Raw genomic sequence first — 27,204 nt, forward strand, 5'->3', positions numbered from 1 at the left:
TTTTTTCACTATATCAGAGATTCCTGTTGGAAACAACATTAAGAGCTTGAGGTACAAGTATATATTCAAAATAAGCTTTTGAAAATTTCCACTATTACTTGAACTACATTTTACAGTGAGGAACTGCCATTTCGGCTAATTTTAAAAAAAAAAACATAGGTGCCATTACATTCCCTATGGAGATACTAGCTTGTATAGATGAGTCCAAAATATTACTTATTTATTGCAGAATGTAGTCCATTTCATTTTTTTAATACTGTTGGCAGGACACAGAAAATTTGAACAAGTTTTAGACAATAATGGGATTGCGTTTTGCAATAAGAAACTGGAATCCCTGGCTCAACCATAAAATAACTTACCTGCATGGGGAAACCAATAGGACATACCTCGTTTCTAAAGTGAGCCAGAATATGACAGTTTCTCACAACAAAATGTTGTCCGGTTGATGCCTCCTTCACGGAAACTATGTCATGGGAAATTTGCAACATTGAGTATTTATGTAATTGTACAAGTGTAGGCATAATTTGGCAATATTAAAGTGATCAAGTTTCAATGATAAGTGCTGCGGATCAAGGTTATTCTCTTATAATTGAGAGACTAACGGAATAATCTTTGAAAAAAAGTTACAGCAAAAATAAATTTCCAGGAAAGATTTTGAACAGCTGTTGATTTCCAAACAATATTGTGACATTATGAAACATATCCATGGCCAGAATTCAAAACAAGGTATCTTTGTTCGCACAGATGTAGACTTCCTGCCACAATTATTTTTTATTCAGAAAGTAAGTTAGTATGATGTCTTGAAAACTTCTTTGATTTTTTTTCTCAGTTAGAAGAATGTGTAGGTAAATATCAAGTTATAAAGTGGACTTGATTCTCTGCGAGAAAATAAAATAGAGCTGAAATTTTGAAACACCACAGTGGAGAGATGTGGTTCCGCACTTAGGCCATCAATATGCTTACACACTTGCATAGAATTGTACACTTTTCCGGCTAAATAAGAGATGAAAATTTACCAGGAGATTTTGGAGTATTTTCAGTTTCGAGTACGCAGCAGATCAAGGGAAATTTTTGGGGATGAAAGAAAAAACACCAAAAAATTCGTCATGAGAAATACAGAGGAAAGAAGTGACCGGTCAAACACTAATCCTCTAGATCTGTCCCTTCATCAATTTTGACGTCACCGGAAAGAAATAAAATTCAGATGAGCAGCAAACAAAAATTTTAAAGTATTAATATAACTTTCTCGTTGTATTTTAAAGGTGTATGAGAATCATCACTCCTTGTTTTGATTCAGCTTTGAAAGTCATCATACGGAAAGGAATATTCATGATTTAATGCTGAAATGCAAAATCTATTAACTGGGGGTAAAAAAACTTGAGTAGAAGAAAAAGAGGTGGAGAGGCAAAAATTAAACAACAATTGAATAAGTTTTTGTGGGAGTTGCACAGCAAAATCACTCCCTAGGCACCAAAATTTTGATCACAAACGTATCTACAGGGTGATCTAAAAGCCTTGCACCTCCCCTAAAACCCCTTGGGTTCTTGCTCTTTTTCAAAAAGTTTTCCCTAGAACTTTTGGGGGGTTACCAACAGTCGTTGCCTTTGACCTAGGAGCACTCGCAAGATTCCAAGTCTTCAACTCAATTCCTTGCAGTCACAGAGGTGGTGCCTAATGCTAGGGGTGCGAGACCTTAGGATCACCCTGTATACTAGTGAAGAACATAATTCACGTTCAGGATTGAGTACTATAGGATAATGTAAATTAACTAAAGACCATCAGAGTTTCGTTGAAAAAAAAAAATTAAGTAATTAATATTTGTTCTATTAAAATCACAAGCAATTAGTAACAAATCCATAGGTTTATTTACAACTTTATAGACAATTAAGATAATTAGCCAAATATGTTCGGTTAGTTTTGAAATTAAGTTCATTAGTATAAAAAAATAAAGAAAAAATTTACTTAACAACTACACCGAAACTGGTGAATGACGAAATGAAAACAAAGAGAGAGAACTATTTTTAAGAGCCTTGAACATTAACAGCAGGTTGTTCGTTGGAATTGGTAGACAAAATGATGATCAAGGATACAAAGAGAAAATGGAGCAATCCTATTGGTGGAAGCTGTCAACTGCAATGGACAAAGGATGTAAGTAATAGAATGACTAGGGGAAGCCACGAGGGACCCTAGACTCTAGGTAGGGTGTCTAGTATTTTTTAATTTTGAAAAATCCCAATATTTTCTTGATATTCCCTGATATTTTATAAAAAATTCTTGATTTTTTCATTTTGAAAATTCCTGATATTTTCCTGATTTTTCTTGTAAAAACTATATTTATTGCATAAATGCATGCGGAAACTGATTTTTTGATAAAGTTCTTTAGATTAGAAACTAGTATAAATACAGTATAAAATGAGAATAAAATACAGGCGCTGAAGATGGATGGAAAATTTTGATTTCGCAAAGACGGCGACACTGCGATGAGGCCTTCACTATACGACACAAGCCCTACAGGTGAGAAATTATCGGAAACAAAGACCGCGCGAAGACTCCTGGCACGGTAGGCAAAAAGCAGTAAGACTTCTCCGCTGAGGAGATTCGCATAAGAAAAATTCCTGATAAAACGTGAGATTTTTCCGATTTTCCTGATATTTTCCTGATCGGCCAAAATTCCTGATATTTTCCGGTTTTTCCTGATGCTATACACCCTGCTAGAGTCATTTTCCCTCTTAGTCTATAACAACCACCCGTTTCAACCAATGGGATCTCTCCATTTTCCATTTGTCTTCTTTGTCTATGGCTCTGTCTATCAATTTCAAGGATCAGCCTGCTGAGTTCTTTAGAAGCGGTTCCTTGAAAATTGCACTGCAGATAGGTACATCTATTCCATTTACAAAATAAAGAAAAACCAAAAGTTGATGTTTTTTTATTTTTTTTTTAAATTACTACATTGATTAGCTAACTCTACATTGCACTTCAAGCGATTTTTTTTTTTTTTATTTTAATGAAAGCTCACTGAGTTTTGTCCTTTTGTAATTATATAAAAAATTATAAAAAACTAGGCTGATAAGGTTATGATTACGTTATCAGCAAAAATTAGCAAAACAGGCACCAATAGGGAAATTCGTTGCCTCTGGCACGAAGGAGTGTATCTCGTTTGCACTGTTTCAGTAGGTACACCTACATGAGTGTTTTATTTTTCCTTGGGATAACCATCGCACAAATAAGTCTGAAAACTTCAGAGTATTTTAGGGTATAGAAAAATCACAAAAAATTTCAGGGAATGCATCTGATGGTTCTCCTAAAAACAAATAAAGTATAGGTCCGAAATACAGAACCAGTGCAATGAAGATACGTTCCTTCACGAAAGACAACAAATTAATCAGGAAAATAATTACAAATTCATTATAAAACTTTAGTATCCATCTAAACATGTTGCACTTAAATCCATGATTTGTAAAAATTTAAGAGGGTATGGTGGAATTGATCTGTATTTTGTCCAAACAGAATCTCGTAAAGGAAAGAAAAAGGAGAAATACTGTCATTGTGAGTATTATAAAATCTCATAACATTTTTTTGTTTGGAAATGAGATTAAACAGGAGATTATTCAAACTAAAATATGACTCATAAAAACGCTAAATACATTGGGAGAGTACTTAAATTTTTTACAGTAACAACATTAGAGTGTATTCATGAATATTAGTCACATTATAATCTATAGTTTGTCACCTTGTATTATTAAGTTAAATCCAAGTGGTTCTTCGTTCCTAATGATTGCCTAATTCCCTCATCATTCTGACTAAACAAATAATGCGAACGTGAACTGTGGCAATTAAACTCGTAGAAAAAATATAACTATGTTAACAAACAAAGAAAAAAAGAAACAGGTAAACATGATCCATTTTTATTTTATAATACCGGTACTTAGACAGGGGGCAGAGCCCACAAAGTGACTGTTTTGTCCGCACTTGTGCTGAGGAACGAGAATTCCTGCGGGTGCCATCGACCTGAAATAACCTTGTCTTGGTGCTGTGCAACAACAACGCTTGGTAATGGCGCGGTTAGATCACCTGCAAAAAATGAATAAAATAAAAATGATTGAATGAATGTTAAAAAATTGAAAGACATAAGAATCTAAAGAAGTTTTCTATTGAGTTCAATAAGAAGAGTCAAAATTCGAATTTGTGATTCAGGCTTGTTATGTTCAAGATATGTAACATATCTTGAGCACAACAAGCCATGTTTAAGAAATCAGGGCACCTTGTCTCATGAAATATTGCAGGATTAATCATTATTGCTTTGCAAATCAATTGCATCAAAATTAATCTTAATAGAAGTGCTGCCGTTAAACACAATTTCATGGTAGAATTGCCCATTACCGTTTGCATTATTTTCCTCGTTTTTAAAGGAATTCTACCATAAATGTATCACTTTGAGAATATGTCTATATCGTTTAGTATATTTGAGAAAAATTATTTGTAATTCATTTAATTAATCTAATTCCTGTGTTAATCAGATTCAGTGCAATTAAAACAGGTCATGGTCTAATTTTAACAAAATGGAAAAAGTGATTACCTATTATCATTTTGGGCAGGTTGTGATCACTTAGAATTTTGGCTAATTTTCTGACTAAATTTTTATCACCTTTTGTTAAATTTTATCAATTAAATAATATGATACCACAAATTGAAAGTAAATGATCCTAAATTGAATGTACTTAAGCAAAAGAGTCTATTTTTAAAAAGAGTTGATGTACAAGTTTACGGTAGTAGCACTTTCTGTAATTTTTTGTTTTGTTGGGTAGCCAGTGCTAGTGAGTTAACAATTTCATTTTAAACCATAGCACTGGCTACCGAACAAAACAAAGAAAAGCGTCGACGTGCATAAAATTTGCAAACAGCAGTTCCTTTTAGTATAAGCACATCTGATTAGAAAAGCTACTCATCTAAAATAAACTTGAAACCTTACCTTGAAGATCGGTGAGAACAAGTCGGTTATCGTAACCTGCCGTGAGAAGGTAATAGGCACTGGGTGAGAAGCGGATGGAGCGTACGTCCGCTGAGTGTGGCTTGAAACATTGCAGGGTTCGAGCTCCGCGAATGTCCCACAGAACACACGCAGAATCTTCGTGACCAGAAACCAAAAGTCGGCCGGATGGATCAACACACACTGCTGCCACCGCACTTCCTTGCTGCATGCACCAAAGAATTATCACCAGTTATAGGAATTAACGAGCAGGGGTAGATAAAACTTTCATTTCAAAATTTCGAAAATTACAGAAAACATGTCTCAAAAGTCCTGAAATTTCATTTCCTGACAAATCCCAGTTTTTCCAGTCCTAGATGCTATGAATTAGTCTTTCTTGTTTCTCTTCTGTACATATTTTCATCAATACATTGGTCATATCTTGTCGGTCAATTCCATGAGACGTGTGACAATACATAACATATTATTCCTCTTTTTTGAGAGCTATCAAGATAAATCCAGAATCCAGAATAATTAATATTCAACTGGAATTTTTTTTTTGTAAGACAAGGCAACGTTGTTCAATGAAATATTTTTCATTGAACACTAACATTGAAAACATTAATATCTTAGTTGAGAGTCAATCTCAGTAATTTACGTTGCTCTAATCGTGTTCTGTATAAAATTTTAGTTGAGAAACATGTGCCAGAATACTTAGATTCGTACCTTGTCTACTGATCTATTAAAATTTTGATAAAACATCCCAAATTGAGCCAATTGAAGAAAAATGAGGGTGGGGCTTACCTTGGTCCCTGGAACAGTGACAGGAGTAATGACGTTAACACAGCCTCGAGTCCGCAAGTCCCAAAATCTGACTGTTCGGTCCTGAGAACCACTCACAAACATGGCACCACCCCAGTTGTAAAGAGAAAGTACGTGCCCTGAAAATTTAAATACAACGATGAGAGGACGATATTCATCGATTATTTCAAAGAGACCGATTACAAAGGTATGGGAGGAATGCTGTCATTTGAGCAATTGAGTATGTTCTCTTTACAAAGAAACCATTCTTAAGTTTTTTAAGGGTACCTAAAACCGTTTTGGAGCGATTCTCTAAACTCGCACAACATAGTACCTATTCAAAGTAAAAAAAGGTTTTTTAATTCAATGGTTGCTCAAGGCAATATAATTTTAATCAAAGGTCCAAAAAATTATGTTGCATTATCAAATAGTCGAAAAGTATCATAATTTATGTGTGATGTGTCTGCGGTGCGGCGCATGATACATTTGTACCCAAGTGCTCTTTTGCAGACAACATTGGACTAATCTACCAAGCGCAAAATTGAATAGCTTTCAACATGCTTTGATCAAACTCACGAGAAACAAAAGCTATAATGCCAGGTTTTCCATGAAATTTATAAACAATTTAAACACTGCGGGTTCCAAACTTTCCAATACACATTCGGAGTTTAGGGCTCATTTCCCTTTCAAAAAGTCAGGGTATTCATTGGTATCTTTTACTGAACATGAGATTCTTTCCATGTAGTGAAACTTCTTTTTTGCGAGAGAAAATCAGTTTTATTTTTTGGAAAGCATTGAGGGTTTTCTAAGGAGAGGCCTACTTCTTTGCTACATCTTAACTTTTTTAACTTTGCAAAAATGGCAAATTCTGAGACTAAATGCCTCGTACTATCAAGAATCTGTCATTCAAAGCTAAAAACATGCCACGCGGGGGTCCCATCTTTCACAGCAATTTGAAATTCTTAAGCCTAGGTATCCAAGAAATTAGATGTGACAGCCAATTTCTCAACATCTTCTAAGATATTTCTACTGAAAGAGTACAGAGAATGCAAATTACTCGATTTTTTTTAAAAAGGTTGATTAAATTTTTTGGCTCTAAAGGTGATTCATTAAGTTCAAATGACGTTGTCGAACTGGCATGCGATACATCGCATTGGTTAGGTCAAAAATCTCAGCAAATTTTGAATTTTTAGCAAAAAAAAAGGACAAAAGCCCCTGCGCATGAGCCTAAAGAATCAATCTAAACCCAGAAATTGGCAAAATTTAGAGAAATGAAAGCAGAATAGTGTCTGGAAAAAAACCTCGCATTCGATACAGAAATCGATAACTGGATCGAATGCGGGGTTTTTTTCCAAACACCATTCGCTTTCATTTCGCTAAATTTTACCGATTTTTAGGTTTAGAATGATTCTTTAGGCTCATGCCCAGGGGATATCATCCTTTTTCTGCTATAAATTCAAAACCTGCCGAGATTTTTTACCTCATCGATGCGATATATCGCATGCCAGTTGCAGTTCGACCACATCACTTGAGCTTGACAAATCATTTTAACAATAGCTTATTTGATATAAACCAAATATGAAATGGATGAAGAGAGATGGTGATTACCAGAGTGACCACTGAGAGCCTGGTAAGCTTGGCCAGTGGCACAGTCCGTGACGTAAATCTTGCAGTCGCCAGCACCACCACTGATGAGCAGAGAGGACTTGTTGCTTGTATCCTCCAGGAAACAAAGGTCTCTTACCGTCCCATCGTGCATCGCCAACTCTATCTCTTGACCTGAAACAGAGAAATTTCCCATTAATATTTTGCTTCCAACACGAACATTCAAAAATATAATTAAAAACAAGCCGAAGCTCTAATACATATGTAGGTATGAGAGAAGTATTCACCAGTCAGAAGGGTTTTAAAGTGAAAATTATGATATTTTTGTAAGTAATGAGCACTAAGTATGAAGAATTTAAATAGATAATCGGCTAATGACAGTGAATTGGAGGGAAAATTACTGATTTTAATGCACATTATTGACATGTATTTCTCACTACAAAATTGATTTTAGGTTCTCAAAACATTTTGAACTACTTCTGTGAGAAACTTTGATGAAGGAAATTTTTTGGTGCTTCAATTTGTAGCAAGTCTAGTGGATCATTTGCTTCCCCCCCCCCCCCATTATTCACAAAAATGCTCTTGATTCAATTGACTGCAATCTTTGAACCGTAAAAAAATGTGTCTAGGTTTGACATATTTTGGCGTTCTTGGTGCCAAAGTATTTTTCAATTCCATTTTTATTCCAGAATCTAATGGGTGAGTTGCGTTAGTCACAGAGTCGTGTTTTGATGATTTAAGCTAGTGAATAAGCTAAAAATAAGATCTATTCAAATGCCAAATTTTCACGTCCGTTTTATCGACGGAGCTATTAAGCCCATCGAAGAACACGGTGTATGACGTCATCCGCCGGACTCCATATCAAGAATTGCAGGGTTGCGGCCCAAATTATAGAAGGGCAACGTTCTAATACACATTTAAACAATCACAGCATTTTGCAGAAAATTGACGATGTTACAATAATAAAAATTAATAGTTTTCTCATCGATGCAATGAGCGAGGCTGATATTAAATTGAGTTGTGAAAGAAACGAGCAAAGCTACGAACACCAAGCGAATTTCATTACAACGCCTGGATGCAACTATTCGAGCTCCGCGGATGTCCGTGTTGCATAACCACGGAAGTTAAGGCGTTCTCACTCTGCAGATACTCACCACTTCACCCGTGGCGCAGCTGAGGCGGGTTGCACTGCAACAATTAAAAATGACAGGGCGCCTTCAATTCTTCGTTCATGCTACAAAGACATACACTACGCACAAATAGTTGAACACATGCGTATAGGATATGAGTACCTTTTGTTTTTGAGTTTTCGCATAGCGACGTGCTGAGCATGCTTTAGAGCGCAGCTACTCGTGCCTGCGAGGTATCTCCGTAATACACACGAAAAATTGAAGGCGCTCTGTCATTCTGGATTCTCGCGGTTGAGCCCGCCGCGCTTCGCCACGGGTGAAACTATAAGTGCCGGGAGAGCCGAAACGCCTTCACGTCGGCGCGTATGCAACACAGACATCCAGAAAGCCCGAATAGTTGCATCGACGCGATATAAAGAAATTCGTTCAGTGCTTGTCGCATGCGATACTAACTGAGGGCGCTACGTTTGTTTCGCTTACAACACAACTTCATTTCAGCATTACATATTGTGCCGATGAAAACAACTATTCCTGCTTTTTATCGCCACATTGTAAAGTTTCCGAAAAATGTTCGGAAAATTTACCCATCTACTCGTTCAAGTTGGGCACGACGTGACCACCTATATCGACGGTGAAACTACCAAACCACGTATCTCGGTTTGCGACGTCGCAGACTTCCTGTCATACTTTATTTTTTAAATGAAAAACTACTTAACATCCAGTCTTGAAAATTTCCGTGATTTTTCCTCTTTGTGCGGAGAAAATTCCTTGAAAATTTCAAGGAATGATATTGATTTGGTCTACTTCAAAAAAATAAAATGTGAGCGTAGATTTTTAAACACCGCAAACGAGTTACGAGGTTTGGTAGTTTCACCGTCGATATGTAGGTACAATTCAAAATACACATCTAAGTAAAAATGTTGAGTGGTTTTTACATGTTTGTGTTTTTAGACGCCGGAAGACTCAGAATAAACAATATAAATTTTTTTTCATCATACGTGTCAGTTTTGTACCTAAGCTTGAACCACCGATGAGACACGATTTCTGTGACTTAGCGGAACTGACCCTGTCCATAGATTTGTTTAGAATCTCGGAGAGAACATTTCGTGGATGGGGAATGATTTTACCTTCTAGATTGGAAGTTTCGGCGTTAAAGCGCATGAGTTTGACGGTCTTGTCGTTGGATCCTGTGGCCATGAGGTCACCAATCGGGGTCCAGGCCATGCAGTAGATGGAGCCTTTATGGTGGCGGGTCCGCTTGAACAGTACCGTTGGCTGGCATACCGGCGAGTCCTCGCTGAAACACCATCAAAAAATTATTCAATTATTCTACTCATTCATAATAAATCCGTAAGTACAGGAGAAAGTATAGACGCATCCCTAATTTTACAATGACGCTTAAAAGATGTTTTTAAAATATCTCTGAAAACAATAAATTTTTTTTAAGTTTCTGTAAAGAGGAAAAAACTAAAATATCTCAAAAACGAAGTTAAATCGTTCAAGGAGCTAGGTTGGATTGCATTTAGCAAAAAGGAACCAGCGCAATTGCGGTGTTGTAAAACTGTTGCTTCTTCATAATTATCTAAAAAATCTCCCAGAATAGCAAATAGTTTTTGCTTCTCATTGAAACAAATTATTGATTTTAAAGGGATATAATTGTGTAATTTTTAATACCGTACGTGAATAAGTATTTTTATAGAAAAAAGAAGTCGCAAGATTTTAAAAACACTGTAAACACGCTGGTTCCTTTTTGCTACATGCGATCCAGTTATGGTGGCATCTGGAACGAATTTACTAAAGAATTCATTTCCCCTTGGAAAAAACCCATTCCTTGAGATCGGGTTTGTTTATATTGCGTCCTATATGAAAGATGTAAAATTAGTGCACCAATCAGAGGAGAGAACAGACGCAGCAATATTTTATCTTGATCTAAATCCTACAGAGAAACGGGAAAAATTTCTTAATATTAGATAACATCTTACTTTTTCAAAGTGGGATCTCGTAAGACCCTTGTAAGGCAACCTTGGGCCCCCCTCAAGAAGCTTACGTAATACCTGAACGGCCCCACTTGTATAAACTCAAAAGCCGGCTTAGAGGACGCCAAAAGACCGTCATTGGCCTTGGATTTCGTCGGTAGAAAGTTAATTATCCAATATAGACATTTTGAGCGATGCTGTTTCTCCGTCGGGGCGCTGCGCGGCCGCACCTCCAGTTACGACCGCCTCTAAACCGCGTATCCTCGCGGGTTTCCCGTTGGACTTGCGCGGTTTAGGCCGGGACCGGGGTCGGTTTCTACCGGGGCCCGATTTGGTCATTCCCGCGCCTGGGCCTGGCCAGGTCCCGTCCGATTTATATATATAATTATTATATATATATATAATTATATATATAATTGTGTGTGAAATTGCTTCACAGTTGATTGTCGATTCGAGTCTTTATCACTTTTGTTTTCTCCGCGGAAAACGAAACGAGTCGACGACGACGCGACGGACGCTTCGCTTCGTCTTCGTTTGTTTGTTCTGCGGCCCCCGTTGATCGTCCCTCATTTTCGACGTCACCGACGCACGGTGAATCGAGTCAATAGGAGAGGTCGGACAAAATTCGGAAACTTTAAACGCTTATAACTCCGTTTATACAAAACTTTGAGGTTCTAAAAGTGACTCCGTTGGTTTTCTCGTGAAATTTTCCTTTAGAGACACCCCTTGAAATTTAAAATGTGACGAAATAAACATCAAAATTTCCAGTTTTCGTCAAAAATTTGATGTCCGACCTCGTTAATTGACTCTATCCACTGTGCGACGTCGGCCGCTTCGTCGATCGCGGTCGGTTCTCCTCAAGATACTCTCGAGGGCGTTAGTGGCGTGGCGTGCTTTGCGATATATCGATCGATCTGCTACTTAAACCTATGGAAAAGGATCGATGTACAGGGTGTTCGCAACGAACACCTTGATAATCGGTTCTTTACCATGGCTTCAAATGGGGAAAAATCAATAATCGATCATTCACGCCTCGCCAACGGTATGCACTTTCCGCATAAAATTTGTAAAAACAATTAATATATAATTAATTAATATAATAAATAATATAATTAATAAAATTAAAAAATAATTTCCGGCACACGTTACATCTGACAACGTCGCCGTCAAGCAGAAAGCTATACAGGGTATTGCATACATAGCCAACTAAAATTTTGAGGCAAGTTTTGAAAGAGTCTTACTCTTTCTTCGAGACTCTTCAAGCTCGAGACTAAAAAGACAGTTTTGACGAAGATGCGTTGGCGAATCATCATTCGTCAGAGTAAATTAGGCATTATGATATTTTTAATTTCTTCCAATTCCGCGTAGGAGCGCTGAAAGGACGGTGTAATCTACAAAAAGATTGCGAACCTGCACTAAAAATTACAAAAATGCCGAAATTTTTCCTTCATCCTGTAAAATTGTCAGTTTGCAGGTGAGATGAGCAGTATGGTTCTCTTAGCCATTATTATTGGAACTATGGCCACAGATAATTTGATTATTTTTTTTTGGTGTGTGAGGGTGTGAGGGTGCGAGTGTGTGTGTCCCTTTGACGAGGCACGGGTTGCCGCATCTGATCAATTAGTGGGAGAGAGATAGACTACAATTGGGGCGGCGTTTCAAAGCCGAGTGTGCTCCTTTGACGTGCCGCATCTGAGCAATGAGTGCGAGAGAGAGAACGGACAAAACAGCGTATGGACCAATCCAAGTTGAGCCTTAGTCCCCGTTTACGGCCGTTCTTTCCAGGGCTCATGGTCGGAAAGCACTCCGGTGTTTTTTCGCGGCAACCGGATTCGGGATCGGCACTACCACCGCGGACCAAATTACGAGGCCCAGTCTGTATTTTTGTGTGTGCGTGTGTGCGTGTGAGAAAAATCATGGTTTTTTCGTGGATTATGGCAACGATTATGGACTAAAGTTCATGACAAATGTCTGTACGTCAGAAAATAATGAGGATTCTAACACGTGAAAAGCTTAGGGGAAAAAATTTCCGTACGATGAGAATCAATTGTATTAAATAATTGTTTGGGGATTCCCGAGCTTGAAAACATCAAAAATTTCGATCCAATGGGGGAAAATCTGTTACATTGTATAGAATCAAAAATAAAACAATAAAAAAAATAAAAAAATTTCTAGAAAATCATCATTTTTCTATTGTTGAAACATATCTTCCTTCAACATCCTCATTAAAGTAATATTCCGCATATGAAAATAAATTCGGAAAGATCTGTTAAAAGTCAAGATTTATCAAAACTTATACATACCAGCCATTTTAAGGTGATTCGATGGACGCCATGTTTTGTGTCAGAACGGCGTGCGATAAATCGCATCAATTGGTTCCATTTTTTCAGCTACTCGTCATTTTTCTCCAATTTTGAGATCGCAATTCTGTTGTCAGGAGACTAAAGCACTCACTTACCAATTTTAAAAAATAAATTCAACGTAATAAAGACGTGGTTTTTTTAGAGAGAAAATATCGCATTCGAGTGCAGTTTCGATATCAGTATCGCATGCGATGTTTTCTCTGTGAAAAAACCACGCCTTTATTACGTTGAATTTATTTGTTAAAATTGGTAAGTGAGTGCTTTAGTCTCCTGACAACAGAATTGCGATCTCAAAATTGGAGAAAAATGACGAGTAGCTGAAAAAATGGAACCAATTGATGCGATATATCGCATGCCATTCTAACACGAAATATGGCGTCCATCAAATCACCTTAATGTCAGTAATGATGTCGGACTTTCTCCTCCCGTGGAGGAAGCTGATTCTTCGGATGAGATCACTTAGCGCTGAGCCTTTGAATCCTTCTTGACTCGTTTTCGTACCTAATTAACCTTCAATTTCAATCTTGGCTTTCTGGTCAAGCTCACAAGATTGAATTAACTTTTTCTTTTCAAAAATTACCGGCAAACACTTCTGAAATGTACATCTTGGACTTCGTCAGGAGTACAACGATTTTAAAGAGCCGACTCGTTTATCGGGAGTGAAAACGGAAGGCGCGATACAACTATTATAACTCCTGCGTAGCTCAGATTGCATAGCTCTCGAAATGAAGGAAAACTGAAAATCATACCCGTAATCAGTTTGTTCGTAAAAGATTTGCTGTTCTGTACTAGCTTAGCAGTTGGAATTAGGAGTGAAACAAAGGGAAAAGGGGGAAAAGAAACAGAACAGAAAGTAAAAATTGGAGAGACACACACGCACAAAACCCCAGGTAAACCATTGAAATTAAAAGCTGTCACCAAACAGTAAATGTTCATCTTTATGTTATTTGGTAGGCTCTTTACTGTCACATGATTTAACCATTCACTCAACGTGCATGAAATATGATTGAATTTTGACTTCTTTCAATTTTTCGGTAGGTATGAGTTTTCGTAATATTCCATGACCTCGGCCTTTGAGTTCTCTGTTCTCCTGCATTTACAGCGTCGTCATGTCACAGTCTCCCATAGTTTTCCGTCATTTGCCTTTCCTTTCATCCTCTCATTCTTTTCTCCTTTTCTCTCAGCCTTTCTTTTCTTTTTCTTTCATTCGTCCTCAATTCCGATGACAAAATTGACTCGAAGAAAACATCTCTGTAAACTGAGAGAGAGACGGCGTAGCGTGGGCGAGCATGAGGTTTTCAGTATCCTTCAATTGGATACCTATGCAATTTGAGCGACTTGAGAGGTGAAATAGTTGTATCATACGCCTTTAACTCCGAGTGCATTCGTTTTTCACTGGATTTGATCACCCAATCCTGCACAAAGCGAAATCATAAACCAATGATGTGCAATAGTTGAGTAACACTGAGGGTAGAAATCTTTTGTTTAGCTGAGTGCGATTACTTTCATGCTAATTTGTGATTGTCGACAGGAAAAAATTCAAGGCCCTTCAGTCTCATAGAATTATTCTTCTTGAACGCGAAATCTCTTGAAACTGAACACTGAAAAAGCTCGTTCTTGAAATATGATTTTGGCTCAGCGTCGTCTCTTGGCGAGAAAATTTGTTTTTTTTTTCCTTCTTTTTTTAAAAATCAATGCGAATTCAACTTAAAGTCAGTTTTTTCGGGTTGAGAAAGCGTCGTTTCGTTATCATTAAGTTTTAATTTAAAAAAAAAAAAAAAGATGAGGAAAAAAAAACGTTTCTTCAACCAAGAAAAACAAATTTCGTCGACAAGAAACGACGCTTTGAGTCAAAATAATACCTCAAGAAAATTGTTTTTCAGTGAACAGTGCAAAACGACCGGGAAAAAATATTAAGATTGCTCGGTGAAATTCCCTGACTTTTCAGAGTTGGGAAATAATCTCTAACTTATCCAGGTTTTCCGTGTTTTTCCCAGGTTGGTCAGAATCCCCTGACTTTTCCAGGCTTGCCCTGACTTTCTAAAAGCTCGTCACCGTGGATGACAGCATTATCCGTACTACGAGTGAACCGAATACGACCATGGCCATGTCCATGAATGAAACTTTGACCATGGGGCATAGATGACCGGCCTATTGCCAACATCTCGCTTGAAAACCGGCGAGGAGCAACGGCGAGGCGTGAACGATCGACCATCCCGATTTCCAATTTCCACAATTGAAGCTATGGTAAAATATCGATTATCAAGGTGTTCGTTGCGAGCACCTTCGCATCGTTCGTTCGTTGCATCGATCCTTCTCCATAGGTTTAAATAACAGATACATCGATATATTACAGCTGGACGCCACTGGAGAGGAGGAGGGGGGCGGGGATTCATGGCTCATCGGCAAACTCGTCCAGAGATCGCTCAATTAGCAATGAGCCGACGGCGTCGAGCTTTGGAGCGAGAAATTGGCGCGACGATCCGAGTGTGAGCTTTCGCCGTTGGACGGACGCCCAACGACCGACGCGACGCGACGCCCGGTGCACTTGGCGCGTGCCCCGCTGCCCCCCCCCCTTCGGCGGGTGCCCATGACCCGGGGCCATCCCGACTGCGGCTCCCGGTAAAAGCGCGTCTTCGCGTTACGCCGTCTGTTACGCGGGCGCCGCCGGCGATGACCACCGTCCGGTCGGGTGTCACTAGCCGGCCGATGAGTCAGTCGGCTCAAGAATGACGTCAGTCGACTAAGTAGTGACGTCAGTCGACTAAAGTAGTGACGTCAGTCGACTAAAGTAGTGACGTCAGTCGAATAAAGTAGTGACGTCAGTCGACTAGATAGTGACGTCAGTCGACTAAAGTAGTGATGTCAGTCGACTAAAGTAGTGTCATCAGTCGACTAAAGTAGTGACGTCAGTCGACTAAAGTAGTGACGTCAGTCGACTAAAGAAGTGACGTCAGTCGACTAAAGTAGTGACGTCAGTCGACTAAAGTAGTGACGTCAGTCGACTAAAGTAGTGACGTCAGTCGACTAAAGTAGTGACGTCAGTCGACTATAGTAGTGACGTCAGTCGACTAAAGAAGTGACGGTAGTCGACTAAAGAAGTGACGGTAGTCGACTAAAGTAGTGACGTCAGTCGACTAAAGTAGTGACGTCAGTCGGCTTAATAGTGACGTCAGTCGACTAAGTAGTGACGTCAGTCGACTCGACAGTGCACTGAAAAAAAATTCTCGGCGTTTTTACCGAGGTCCGTTGGTACCGTTACCATCTCACTTTTTTCACCAATTATTGGTAATTTTACCAAGACAGACTGGTAAGCTTACCTATAAACCGGTATTTTTACTGTTTTATTCGGGTAAGATTACCACTTTTATTGGTAATCAATTCCCGGTAACTTTGCCATTTTATCTCGGTAATTCTACCACGGTCGATAAAAAATATTGGCGTTTTTACCGAGGTCCGGTAAAATTACCGAGAAAGTTCAATAATTTTACCGAGATTTCTCGATAAAATTAACAATTCCATGAATGGTAATTTTACCAAGAAAAAAATGGGATCAAATAGAACCCTGAATTCTTGGTAATTTTACCCTTTTCTTAGTAAATACACCGAGATTTTTTTTTCAGTGTGACATTAGCCGCGTCCCAAGAGACTGATTTGAGCGAACGCTCACTGGTCGCCCCAGGGATTCTTGCGAGTGCCGGACGGAGATTTTCAACGCATGGAATCGTTAGCCAAATAAAATATTTAAAAAAATAATGTAAAACATTAAAACTGATTTTCCTTAGGAAAATAACCAATACCGATATTTTCCAAAAAAATTTAAAAATTAAAATTTTTGAAAACTTTTTGAGTAATACGTCTGGGATTGCATACAGGGGTGACAAAATCCATAAACTGGATGAAATGTAGATAGGGAGTGATGAGAAGGAACACATTTTCCGTGATTTTTTTCCAAGATCAACTGATTAAAGAGGGTTTCTCGGTACGTAGAATGTTGAAACGATTACAATTGACGTAATGGCTCTGTAATGTATAGTATGTGGGGTGGCCAAGTAAAATTAAAAATCGTAAAAACATTGGGAACGTCTTCAAATTCTCTCGTGGGTGCACCAGTAAAATTAGTCACAGTGTTGGTCATAGAATGCACCATTAATGTGATAAATTTGAAACAGCAGAGTGAACTCTATTCTGTGTAATGTTCTCAGTCACCAGTCAAGCATCCTGTAGAAGCACAAATATTATTTTGAAACCTCCGAAAATTTGATTCCTTGTTTTCTTCTATTTCATTTCAAGTCATTAATTATTTACTTATTTTTATTTGTTTGTAAACCAGATCTTTCGTCGTTATTTTCAAGCGGCGAATATTAATCAGCAAGTCATTGCGTCAATCCTCAATCCGTCCGGTATTGAAGAGCCCGAATCAAGACAGGAAAAATTCCGTTTGAGCCCTTCAGCTTGCGTCAGTCTCCTGACTACCCTTCTTGCGACGAAGTACCTCTCGTTATTAAAGCACGTGTTATTAAAAGCGTTGTTCAGAATTTTTCGGAAAATTTTCCGTCAAGTTAAAAAATTCCGATGTTCCTTCAGCATCACGAATTCTCGCACTAGTTCGGTGAGAATCACAACTCGCACGTCACCATTAAACGCGAGATGATTTTGTACAGCCTGCTTATGCGCGTTTCCATGCTCAAAATGTCGTTTTTTGGACAACGGACAAAAATAGAGGTTCCTGGAATGTGTGTCCGTTTTACACGCGACGTATAAAGTTCTCTCGGTATTCGCAAAGCATTTCTCACTCAAAAATGCTCGCACCGACGTAGAAACTACGGATTTCGTTTTGAAAAATATTCTCACGACGACGTGAGGACAGGTTATCGGATAGAGTGCATAAATAAACATATTTGTCGTGTTAATAGGCTGGATCTTCCCCTGCCCGAGCGGAGTTTGTCTAGGCGTCAAAGCAAACCGGAATCCTTGTAAATTGAATTTCAGGCACCCCGGAACATCTCGGCGGCGGCGCGGCGGCGCGGTGTCTTTTCGCGGTTAGCCAGTAGAAAGTGGTTTTTTCAGTCGACATTTCGTGTGCTCTTTCGGAGACCGTTTCGAACCATTGTTTATGGTCCAAGGTGAGGATGTCTTTCCGGCCGGTAATTAATGAAATCGAAAACCTGTCTTGCCCTTTAATTACAAACTCTCGGCTTGTGCAACTTCTGAATCGACGTATTTATGCAAAATGGAACTGTGTTCGAATGAATTTAAGAAAAAAGACTAAAAGAACAAGCAAATCCTATTCACACGGAGAAAAAAACCTCGTGCGTGGGACCCGAAGTTTAGGTCATATGGATCTCTGAAATTTTCAGATAGAGCATCTGAACACTTTTGGTCTAGCTGACGAGGTTCGGATCACACATCCGAAACTTCAGTTTTTACATCTGAAGTACTTCAGATGTAAGAACCGAAGTTTTTCGGATAAGAAGACCGAAGTACTTCAGATTCAGATATAAGGACTGAAGTTTCAGATGTGTGATCCAAACCTCGGCAGCTGGACCTTAAGTGTTCAGATGCTCAATCTGAAAACTTCAGAGATCCATATGAACTAAACTTCGAGTCCCACGCACGAAGTTTTTTTCTCCGTGCACATAGTTCCTAATAATAAATTTCAAAAAGTAATAATCAGGTTATTTTCCTTTGAATTTCACGTGAAATTTCAAGGGCGATCGCAGCCCCTGCCCCTCCCTCCTAGATCCACCTAAGAAGATGCATCCCATAAAATATAATGACCTCAAAGACCGAAAAATCGCAGAGCTGAAGAAATTCAGAGTGGGCCCAAAATGGCCCTGATCGATAGCCCTCTTTTAAAGCATCTCTGAAAAATCGATGTTAGGTAAAATAATCGGGCGGTCCGTTGCCGTGGAGCGATGCTCGGTTGATTTCAATTCCGATTCTGAATGCGGCGACACTTTCACCGGTGGGCGGGGGGCGGGGCGGGCGGTCGATGATTTAACATGGACGGCGACTTATTAGCTTCCCGTTTCCGATTGCTCGTTGCATTCCCGATTCCTCGTTCCCCGTTCCTGATTCCTCGTTATTGTTCAGCCTGGTCTTCACCGCCGATTTGCCACGCTCGGCTGCCGCGCGTCATTTGTCGCACCGCGGGCGCCCCCCATTATTTTCCCTCGCTCAATGCAAATATTTGCATCTCTCGCCGTCCTGATGCCCGTTGCGTCGATTCTATGGCGTCGTCAGTCGCTTCGCCCACCGTTTTTCGCTGCAGGACGTTTTTCCAGCATCACCCAACTCAACTCCGAGGACTCAAATGCAGGGGATGTCGTTCTGAGAACGAATCCATAAAAATAATATGGAAAAAAAAACACATTGGATCTAGAGTCCAGACTCTTGAAAGCATTGACAAGAAAAAATACTCTTGATTCAATCGGATTTTTGTTTGAATCAAGACGAAATCCGCCTAAATTAAGAGGCTTGGTTCTTGATTTTAGCTAGATTCTGATTGAATCAAGAGTGCTTTTTCTTGTCGATGTTTTTAAGAGTCTGGACTCTAGATCAAATATGTTTTTTTCCAGTGTGGGCTGATTGTTGAAAGTGATAAACAAATTGATAGACAGAGAAAAGATAGGTAGTATGCAGCTATCCTACTGGTTGAGATGGGTGGTTCCTATAGACTAAGGGGGTAATTTATAGACTAACTCTAGGGTCCCTAATGGATTGCTGTCAGTTAGTCTATTACCCACCTCTTGTTCTTCATTGCAACCACCCGCTTCCACTAAAAGGATCCCTCCATATACCTTGTCTTCTTTGTCTATAGCTCTGTCTATCAATTTCAACAATCAGCCCGAAGACCTTCCGTACGCGATCATCGTGATTCCTCAATCATTTTCCAGGACACAGACCCGAAGAAAAGTTCCATTTCATGCCGGGGACGTTCCGATTTTCCTGAGACGGTCAGAATATGTGAGCAGATTTCATGTGAGATACGGCGACACAAAATTTCACATGAAATAAAACCACCGGGGCGCGCAGTGGAAAAAAAAAAAAAACACATTGGATCCGGAGTCCAGACTCATAAAAACATCGACAAGAAAAAGTACTCTTGATTCAATCAGAATCTAGCTTATATCAAGAACCAAGCCTCTTAATTTAAGTCAAATGCGTGCTTCATAAACGATGGTTCGTAACAATTGTAATAATAAATCATTCCGGATAAGTTATAGGTTAGCTGCCCTCTCGGGCCCTAAGAGCTCAAAGACCTACACTGGAAAAAAAACACATTGGATCTAGAGCCCAGACTCATAAAAACATCGACAAGAAAAAGTACTCTTGATTCAATCAGAATCTAGCTTTAAATCAAGAACCAAGCCTCTTAAAAGCGAATATCGTTTTGATTCAAGCAAAAATCCGATTGAATCAAGAGTATTTTTTTCTTGTAAATGTTTTCAAGAGCCTGGACTCTATATCCAATGTGTTTGGTTTTCCAGTGCGGACTTGATACCACGGCTGCGTAGCGATGATGAACCCCTCTCGTTTAGATGACGGTCCAGGTCCGGGCTGGGTGCGGTTGAGCTTTGGTCGAGCTTAAATGCCGCCGCCGCGGCGCGAGCTTTCTCCCACGGCGGCGCGTCGCGATGATGCACCACGCACAAGTCTAGGCGGAGCGCTCACAAGTTGCGTCTCGGAGATTGACATTTGGAAGTGGACCCCGTGCTGGGCAGAGCGGAGACCGGAGCTGCGCCGATGCGGATCAACCGCTAACCAGGAAACTATCCGAGTATCCGACGCCCAGCTAATCCCGTTCCTCATTTCTTCCCATTTCCAGCCGGCCGAGGGAATCAGTTTGGGTGATAGCGCTAGGCTGGGTGGTGGAGCTAGGCTTGGAACAGGTCTGCCGTCCTAAAGAAGAACGCCGTATGAGCTATCAGACGTTGCCAAATTGCCTTCAATAAATACCGAATATGCAGGGAAAACTGTGAAAATTTGTTTTCCAACATTTTCGGACAATTTCGTAAGCAATTTAATCTAAAATATCTGAAAATCGCAAAGTAAAATGTGCACGAATGTCGTCAAAAATAAATGTTTTATCAAGGAAAATTTGGCAACTCTCGAAGGTTCATACGGCGTTCTTCCTTGCCACGGCAGAGGTAGGTGAAGAGCCTGAGGAGACTTCATCGGATCATTGAAAGATCTTTGAAAACTTGAGCAATACGATTTGGTTCTGTATCTTGGTTATCATTGTGATACCAGATACCGGAACGTAGAATAGTGCTGCATCCACACTATTTTGAAAATCAGTCAGACGTACCAAATATTAGAAATATAAAATTTTATGTTTAAAAAAATGTTATTTTTAAATAAAATCCACACTCTTTTGACGTGCTCACGGTTTTATCTCTGTGCGATCTCATCCCTGAGGAGTCTGTTCACTTATCTGTGCCTCTAATGTGCAACAGACCTATTCTGCCGTGCTAAGGAAGAACGTTAGAACGCCATATCAAGTCTAATTCAAACGTTGCCCTTATTTCCTTTGATAAAAAGCGAATTTAGAAGGCAAAGTGGGAATATTTTTTCGACGATTTTGGTCGCAACTAAATCTAAAATTTCTGAAAATTTTAGGGGAAAATCTGCATAACTTTCCTCAAAAATAGATGTTTTATCCGAGGAACTTGGTCAACTTTCGCGCGTTAACACGGCGATCTTCTTCAGGACGGCAACATCCTCCTTGTAAACACAACTCTAATTGGACCGCGTTAAACAGAAAGGAACCAAGCCACATCAGCTATTGCCAAATTTAATTAGGCGATTTAATTTTTTACATGAAAACGGTTGTGCGGATTTTCGTGCAAATTTCAGTGAAAATTCTCCACGGTACGAAGCAAATTCCTTAAAATTTTCACGGAAATCCGAAAAAACGTTCTCTCGTGAATAATTTAATTGCCCAGTTAAACTTGGCAATAGCTGATGTGACTTGGTTCCTATCTGTTAAACTCGGTCCAATTCGAATGATGGGTGCAATGGGGCACGTACCTGATGTCGGATATTTTGGGGTAGGCGCAGATTCGGAGGGTTTTGGAGTTGGATCCGACGGCGTAGACGTTTCCTCGGGGGTGGAACTCGGCGCACCTGACCGCCTGCACGTCCTCCAGCGACGTGATCGCCATGAACCGAGCGCGGCCCGCTCCATTCCCTTGGCCTCCGTCTAGATCAGTCCGCCCCAACGGCTGAAACATCACAAAGAACAATAAATTAGGAACATCCAACTTTGTCGCCACACAGCAAAGCAAAAAGAAAACGAAATTGCAAGAGAGACAGTTGGATTGCATTTTGCATAAAGGAACCACTAGCATTGCAATGATGCTAAGATTGTGCAACTTTATCTTTTGCAATAAAATTGCGGAAATCGTGAAAAACTATGAAATTTAGATGGTAATTTTTGTCTTAAATTTACAGTTTTTAGCGAGTAAAATAGAAACTATGAATGGACGATCGGGTTTTTCCTCCAAGACGAAAGAAGTTGCCCAATCTTAGCAACATTGCAATGCTAGTGGTTCCTTTTTGCAAAATGTAATCCAGTTTTCAACGAGACTCATTTGGATTTCATTTTGCAAAAAGGAACCACTAGCATTGCAATGTTGCTAAGATTGTGCAACTTCTTTTGTCTTGGAGGAAAACCCCGATTATCCATTAATAGTTTCTATTTTACTTGCTAAAAACTGTAAATTTAAGACAAAAATTACCATCTAAATTTCATAGTTTTCCACGATTTCCGCGATTTTATTGCAAAAGATGAAGTTGCACAATCTTAGCATCGTTGCAATGCTAGTGGTTCCTTTTTGAAAAATGCAATCCATTTCATACTCGTTTTTGTGGAGGAAAGTAGTATAGAAATGAGGATATGCCAACACTTGACCTTTGACATTTAAGGCGTCACCAGAGGGAATCGGTGTGACATCACTAGCGACTGGTTAATTGTTGCGGGTTGCCTACCTATCGTTACCAGTGTTGTAAAATTGTGCAGAAAAATGGCGATTATTACCAGTGTTGTAAAATTGTGCAGAAAAATCGGAATTAATTTACGGTGAGGGGTGGGGTATGGTGCATGATTTTACAACCATGATGTGTCGTCACTAGCGACTGTTGCCTACCTATCGTTACCAGTGTTGTAAAATTGTGCAGGAAAATCCGAATTATTCCGCGATAATCTGGCAACAATGTTATCATGTTACGAGGTGTTGTAAAATTGTGCGGAAAAATCTGAATTTTTTTAGGATGAGGGCTGGGGTATGGTGCATGATTTTCCAACCACGGTGTGACGTCACTAGCGACTGGTTAATTGTTGCGGGTTGCCTACCTATCGTTACCAGTGTTGTAAAATTGTGCAGAAAAATCGGAATTAATTTACGGCGAGGGCTGGGGTAAAGTATATGCTTTTACAACCATGGTGTGACGACACTAGCGTAGACTGTATCGTTACCAGTGTTGTAAAATCGTGCAGAAAAATCGGATTTAACCGGGGAGGGGCGTGGGTCACTTGAGAGTTGACTGGTTAATTGATACGGCTTGCTTGCCTGTTAGGGACGACGGGTAAGTTTATTCGTTACCAGTGTTGTAAAATTGTGCAGAAAAATCGGGGGTGATGGATAGGAACAATTAGCTTTTCTTAACCACAACCGATTAATCCCTGCGGTTTGCCTACCCAACCGGGCGAAACGTGATAAGTTTACCTCCCAAAACCTTAAAACTTGCCCCGCAAATATTAAAAAAAAAAAAAAAAGGAGGAAAAAACGAGAAACAAGGAGTAATAATAATTATATTATCAGTGTTTATTGATTCGAACGATTCACAATTTTTACATTCTAAACAAAAGATTTCTACAAACTAAGGTGTTACATTCATTCGTTCATTTTCTTTGAAACTACAATATTCTTTTTATATTACCCGACAGAGTCTGATAAGCGTAAACAGATTTATGGATTAAAATTGCGTAAACAGTTGTCCCAGCCGGGAAATTTTTGAGCGACTCTACCTCGATTTGAATGTCCAACGGTCCAGGCTTGATGATATCCTCGTAAATGCATTTCATGATGAACATGGGATTTTGCGATTTGAATTGAGTCATGGTCAGTGCCGGTTCGCATAATTTTTCCCCGTTCGAAAAATCTGTGATGAAATTCAAATAGTTTTGATAGAAACTCAAATACTTTTCCTTTTCGAAATTCTCGTTGAGAGCCTCGTACGGGAGGCAAACGCTGTTCAGATACACTTTAAAAGAGCGCAAATTGACGTGATCGAATTTGCTAGCATCGCTTTCCTCGCTATCCGAACGATTCGTTTGAAATACCAGAATTATATACGACGGAGCTTCCACGTTGGTCGTCGTCATCAATTTCCACGTGTCTTTATCGCTCGTCGGCAGTTGCGGGTAGATGAAAGTCTCGAAACTCGTGATCGGGAGCAATAAACTAACATTGTTCTTGACCTTGTCGAGAAGCGTTTTTTCTGTTGCCAGATTGAATTTAACTTGAGGCATGATCCATTGAACTTTTTGCAGAGAGATGGAAATCGAGCCCTTGTCCTTGCAGCCCGGTTTGATCAGGTAGCAATTTTTATCGGTCCTCGATCGGATCAAAATGAGTTCTTGCCGAAGACGGACCAGCGGTGTTTTCACATCGGGATTGAAGCCTAGAACCATGCTGAGCGGTATCATCCCGTAAAAAGTATTGTCCGAACCGCATCTGATTGGCGTTCCCCATCCGGCGATTTGGAGAGCGTTCAGCTCTTGAGGACTGCTCGTCAACAGGGTTTTACACGTTGACGTAACACCGACCGAACGGGCTCGATCCACTTCCTCACCGTTGATTTCGTATTTGATTTGCTCGAACAGGTACAAAAGAGCGTTATTAGTCATTTCATATTGGAAATCGGCCGCCGTGGACCCTGTCTTAAGCGTGACGTCGATCGTTCCTTCGACGTAAATTTTTGAATCGCCCGGCACGGTGTAGAGATCCTGGCTGTTGATGGGTAGACGAATTTCATCGTTATTCTTGAACGTTGCGTTGTACGGGTTATAGGTATGGTATTGATAGTAAACCACGTTTTTTAGCGACGGGTCCAGTGTGAACGCCTCCATTTCGATATCTGATATTCTTCTTCTTCTTCTTCTCCTCGTTGTCGAGTACAACGTAGCCGAATTGTGCGAGCAACCGTTTATTGTATTCGGTGAGCTGTTTCGGCTCCAAACTCGTCACGCGAACTGGTGCGAATCCCGGTGCGACTCGTTTATTTATAAATTTAAATTTACCCATGATTCTTCTTCTTCTTCTCTCTGATGTGAAGACGTAGCGTCACCTCTTCTCCTCCGAAATTCACCGGGCGTCCGTCTTGATCCACGAGATCGATACGCAAGTGATCGATGGAGCCTACGTTGATCGGACTGTAAATGATCGTTTGCGGTGAGAGCGACATTTTATATCCGGGCGCTACGTTGAGGCTAAAGGCGAAAATCGTATGAGCCACCTCACCGTTCACGTAACTCCCGCTGGAAAGATTACATTCCACACGGATCAAGTTGATCGGTACTATGTCCACCGGTCTATCCGCATCGTGCCATTCGTTGGCCACCAGCAAACGATTCGAAAATCCCAATAGCGGACCGATCGACTCTTCGACATCGAAACTGATACCGTACGCGCACTTGATTTTCGATCTGAGAGTATTATTGTTCGCTTTCAATTGGAATCCCGCTTCGGTACCCAATTTTTCCTGAAGGAATTTCTCGATAGATTCCAACTCGTAGGCACCGGGCGGTATCGCGAGCTTAACCGCTTTAGTCACGGAGACGCCTCCACCCTCGTTCTTCCATTTTACGAAAATGAGTTTATTGTTCGCTTCGGTTACGTTGGGAATGGAATTGAAGAACACCAGGTCGACCAATCCGATCTCGTACGATGATGATGATGATGATGACGATCGATTCGATCCGTTACCGGCACCGAGACTTAAAGGTGGGGAAAATCTATTTTCGAGAACACTGCTCCGGCCAGACAGAATGAAAGTTATACCAGACATTTTTACTCAGATTATTTAATTGATGCTGTTGCTTCGCACAAGAAAAGTCAAGCATAAATGACCGCAATTAACTGAGTTTGGTTTTTGCTCACGCTCGAAATTATACTCTATAACGTCGTCGGAGCCATCCGCATCTAGATAATGTTCGAGTTCCACGGGAGGGGGTAGGTCACCGAAACTGTCGTAGTACAGAGTTCTTCGACCTTTCTTGCAGTAAGCGACCCAATGGGATCCGGGACCTCGACTCGAATCCAAATTGATTATCGCACACTCGTTTCGACGCGGTCGAATCAGCGACTGTAAAAGTTCATCGCGCATGAATACACCGCGAAAATGAGGAATTTTCAAACGCTCGATCGCTCGCGATAAATCTCGATCCGAGAGGGGTCGATACGGTAGCTCCTTGATTAGTTTAAACGAGCAGCCATTGATGGCGGTTTCAGGTAAAGACCGTAACCTTGCTTGTACGGAGCCAGGTAGAGACCCTCACCGATCCGTGTCCTTCGATGACGAGATTTCCGTCCGGCCATGTGAATTCCGATTTTACCCATGGCTTGATTCGACGACTCGGGCGATAACCCGATGCGAGATGTTAGGATTTTCATCAGAGCACCACCCGTAGCCGGAACGGGTATGATACGGGGCGAGGGAGGCGTTGCCTTCTTCTTCTTCTTCTTCTCTACTTTAGCTGGATCTTGTTTCCTCGATGCGGGGTGAGCACGATCAGGAAGAAATCCATCCGCTTGCTTATAGACACCCGACTTGACACTACTCTTCTTCTTCTTCTCCTTCTTCTCAACACCATCGTTACCACATTCTCCACAGCCCATACCTAGTTTGGCTTTGAGTTTCATACTGTTCGTGACGAGCCAAGCTGCCGCTTTCTCGCCGAGCGAAGAATCACTCGCCTTGACGCGTTCCCAAGCTTTATCGGCCAACACTAGATCTGCTTTGTTCCTCTCTTTCGTGTCCGAAGTCTTACTGTACTCAATATCATGGGAACGGCAAGCTTCGTCCAGTCCGTTGATTGGCTTGTCTCCGCGTGCCAATCTCTCTTCTAGTTTCGTAGATGGACCGCAATAATTGTAAAACGGAAGATGTTTCTCACCCGGGATCAGATCGATCAGATCGTTGAGCAACCCCGCACCCTTACACTTGCGCTTCATTACTGAACGGTAAACACTCTACGAGTGGAAATTTATACTCAATTCACAGTATCGTGACCGAGACTGTCACTCATCATCATCATCATCATTATGGAACGAGTTGCTTCTCATACGTTTGTA

At 40.3% G+C, this 27,204-nt stretch overlaps 2 protein-coding genes across 10 annotated transcripts in view; both read right to left on the reverse strand.

The window, feature by feature from the left end:
• Positions 1 to 147: 147 nt before the first annotated feature.
• LOC109040476 (WD repeat-containing protein 47) overlaps positions 148 to 27,204 on the reverse strand; it is a 287,658-nt gene continuing 260,601 nt past the window's right edge. For all 9 annotated transcript variants that reach the window (XM_072301256.1, XM_072301257.1, XM_072301259.1 and 6 more), the window contains 6 exons: positions 21,878 to 22,071; positions 9,630 to 9,799; positions 7,376 to 7,546; positions 5,771 to 5,907; positions 4,970 to 5,192; positions 148 to 4,071 (listed from right to left, as the gene is read on the reverse strand). In XM_072301256.1, the coding sequence (XP_072157357.1) occupies positions 3,926 to 4,071; positions 4,970 to 5,192; positions 5,771 to 5,907; positions 7,376 to 7,546; positions 9,630 to 9,799; positions 21,878 to 22,071 (1,041 nt within the window). In that variant the 3' untranslated portion in view covers positions 148 to 3,925. The remainder of the gene's footprint in view (positions 4,072 to 4,969; positions 5,193 to 5,770; positions 5,908 to 7,375; positions 7,547 to 9,629; positions 9,800 to 21,877; positions 22,072 to 27,204) is intronic.
• LOC140224754 (uncharacterized) lies at positions 26,321 to 27,099 on the reverse strand. The gene has a single exon (XM_072301270.1). The coding sequence runs from the start codon at positions 27,082 to 27,084 to the stop codon at positions 26,326 to 26,328; it is 759 nt and encodes a 252-aa protein (XP_072157371.1). The 5' UTR covers positions 27,085 to 27,099; the 3' UTR covers positions 26,321 to 26,325.

Source organism: Bemisia tabaci, chromosome 6, assembly GCF_918797505.1.
Source record: "Bemisia tabaci chromosome 6, PGI_BMITA_v3".
In the NCBI taxonomy this organism is placed as follows: Eukaryota; Metazoa; Arthropoda; class Insecta; order Hemiptera; family Aleyrodidae; genus Bemisia; species Bemisia tabaci.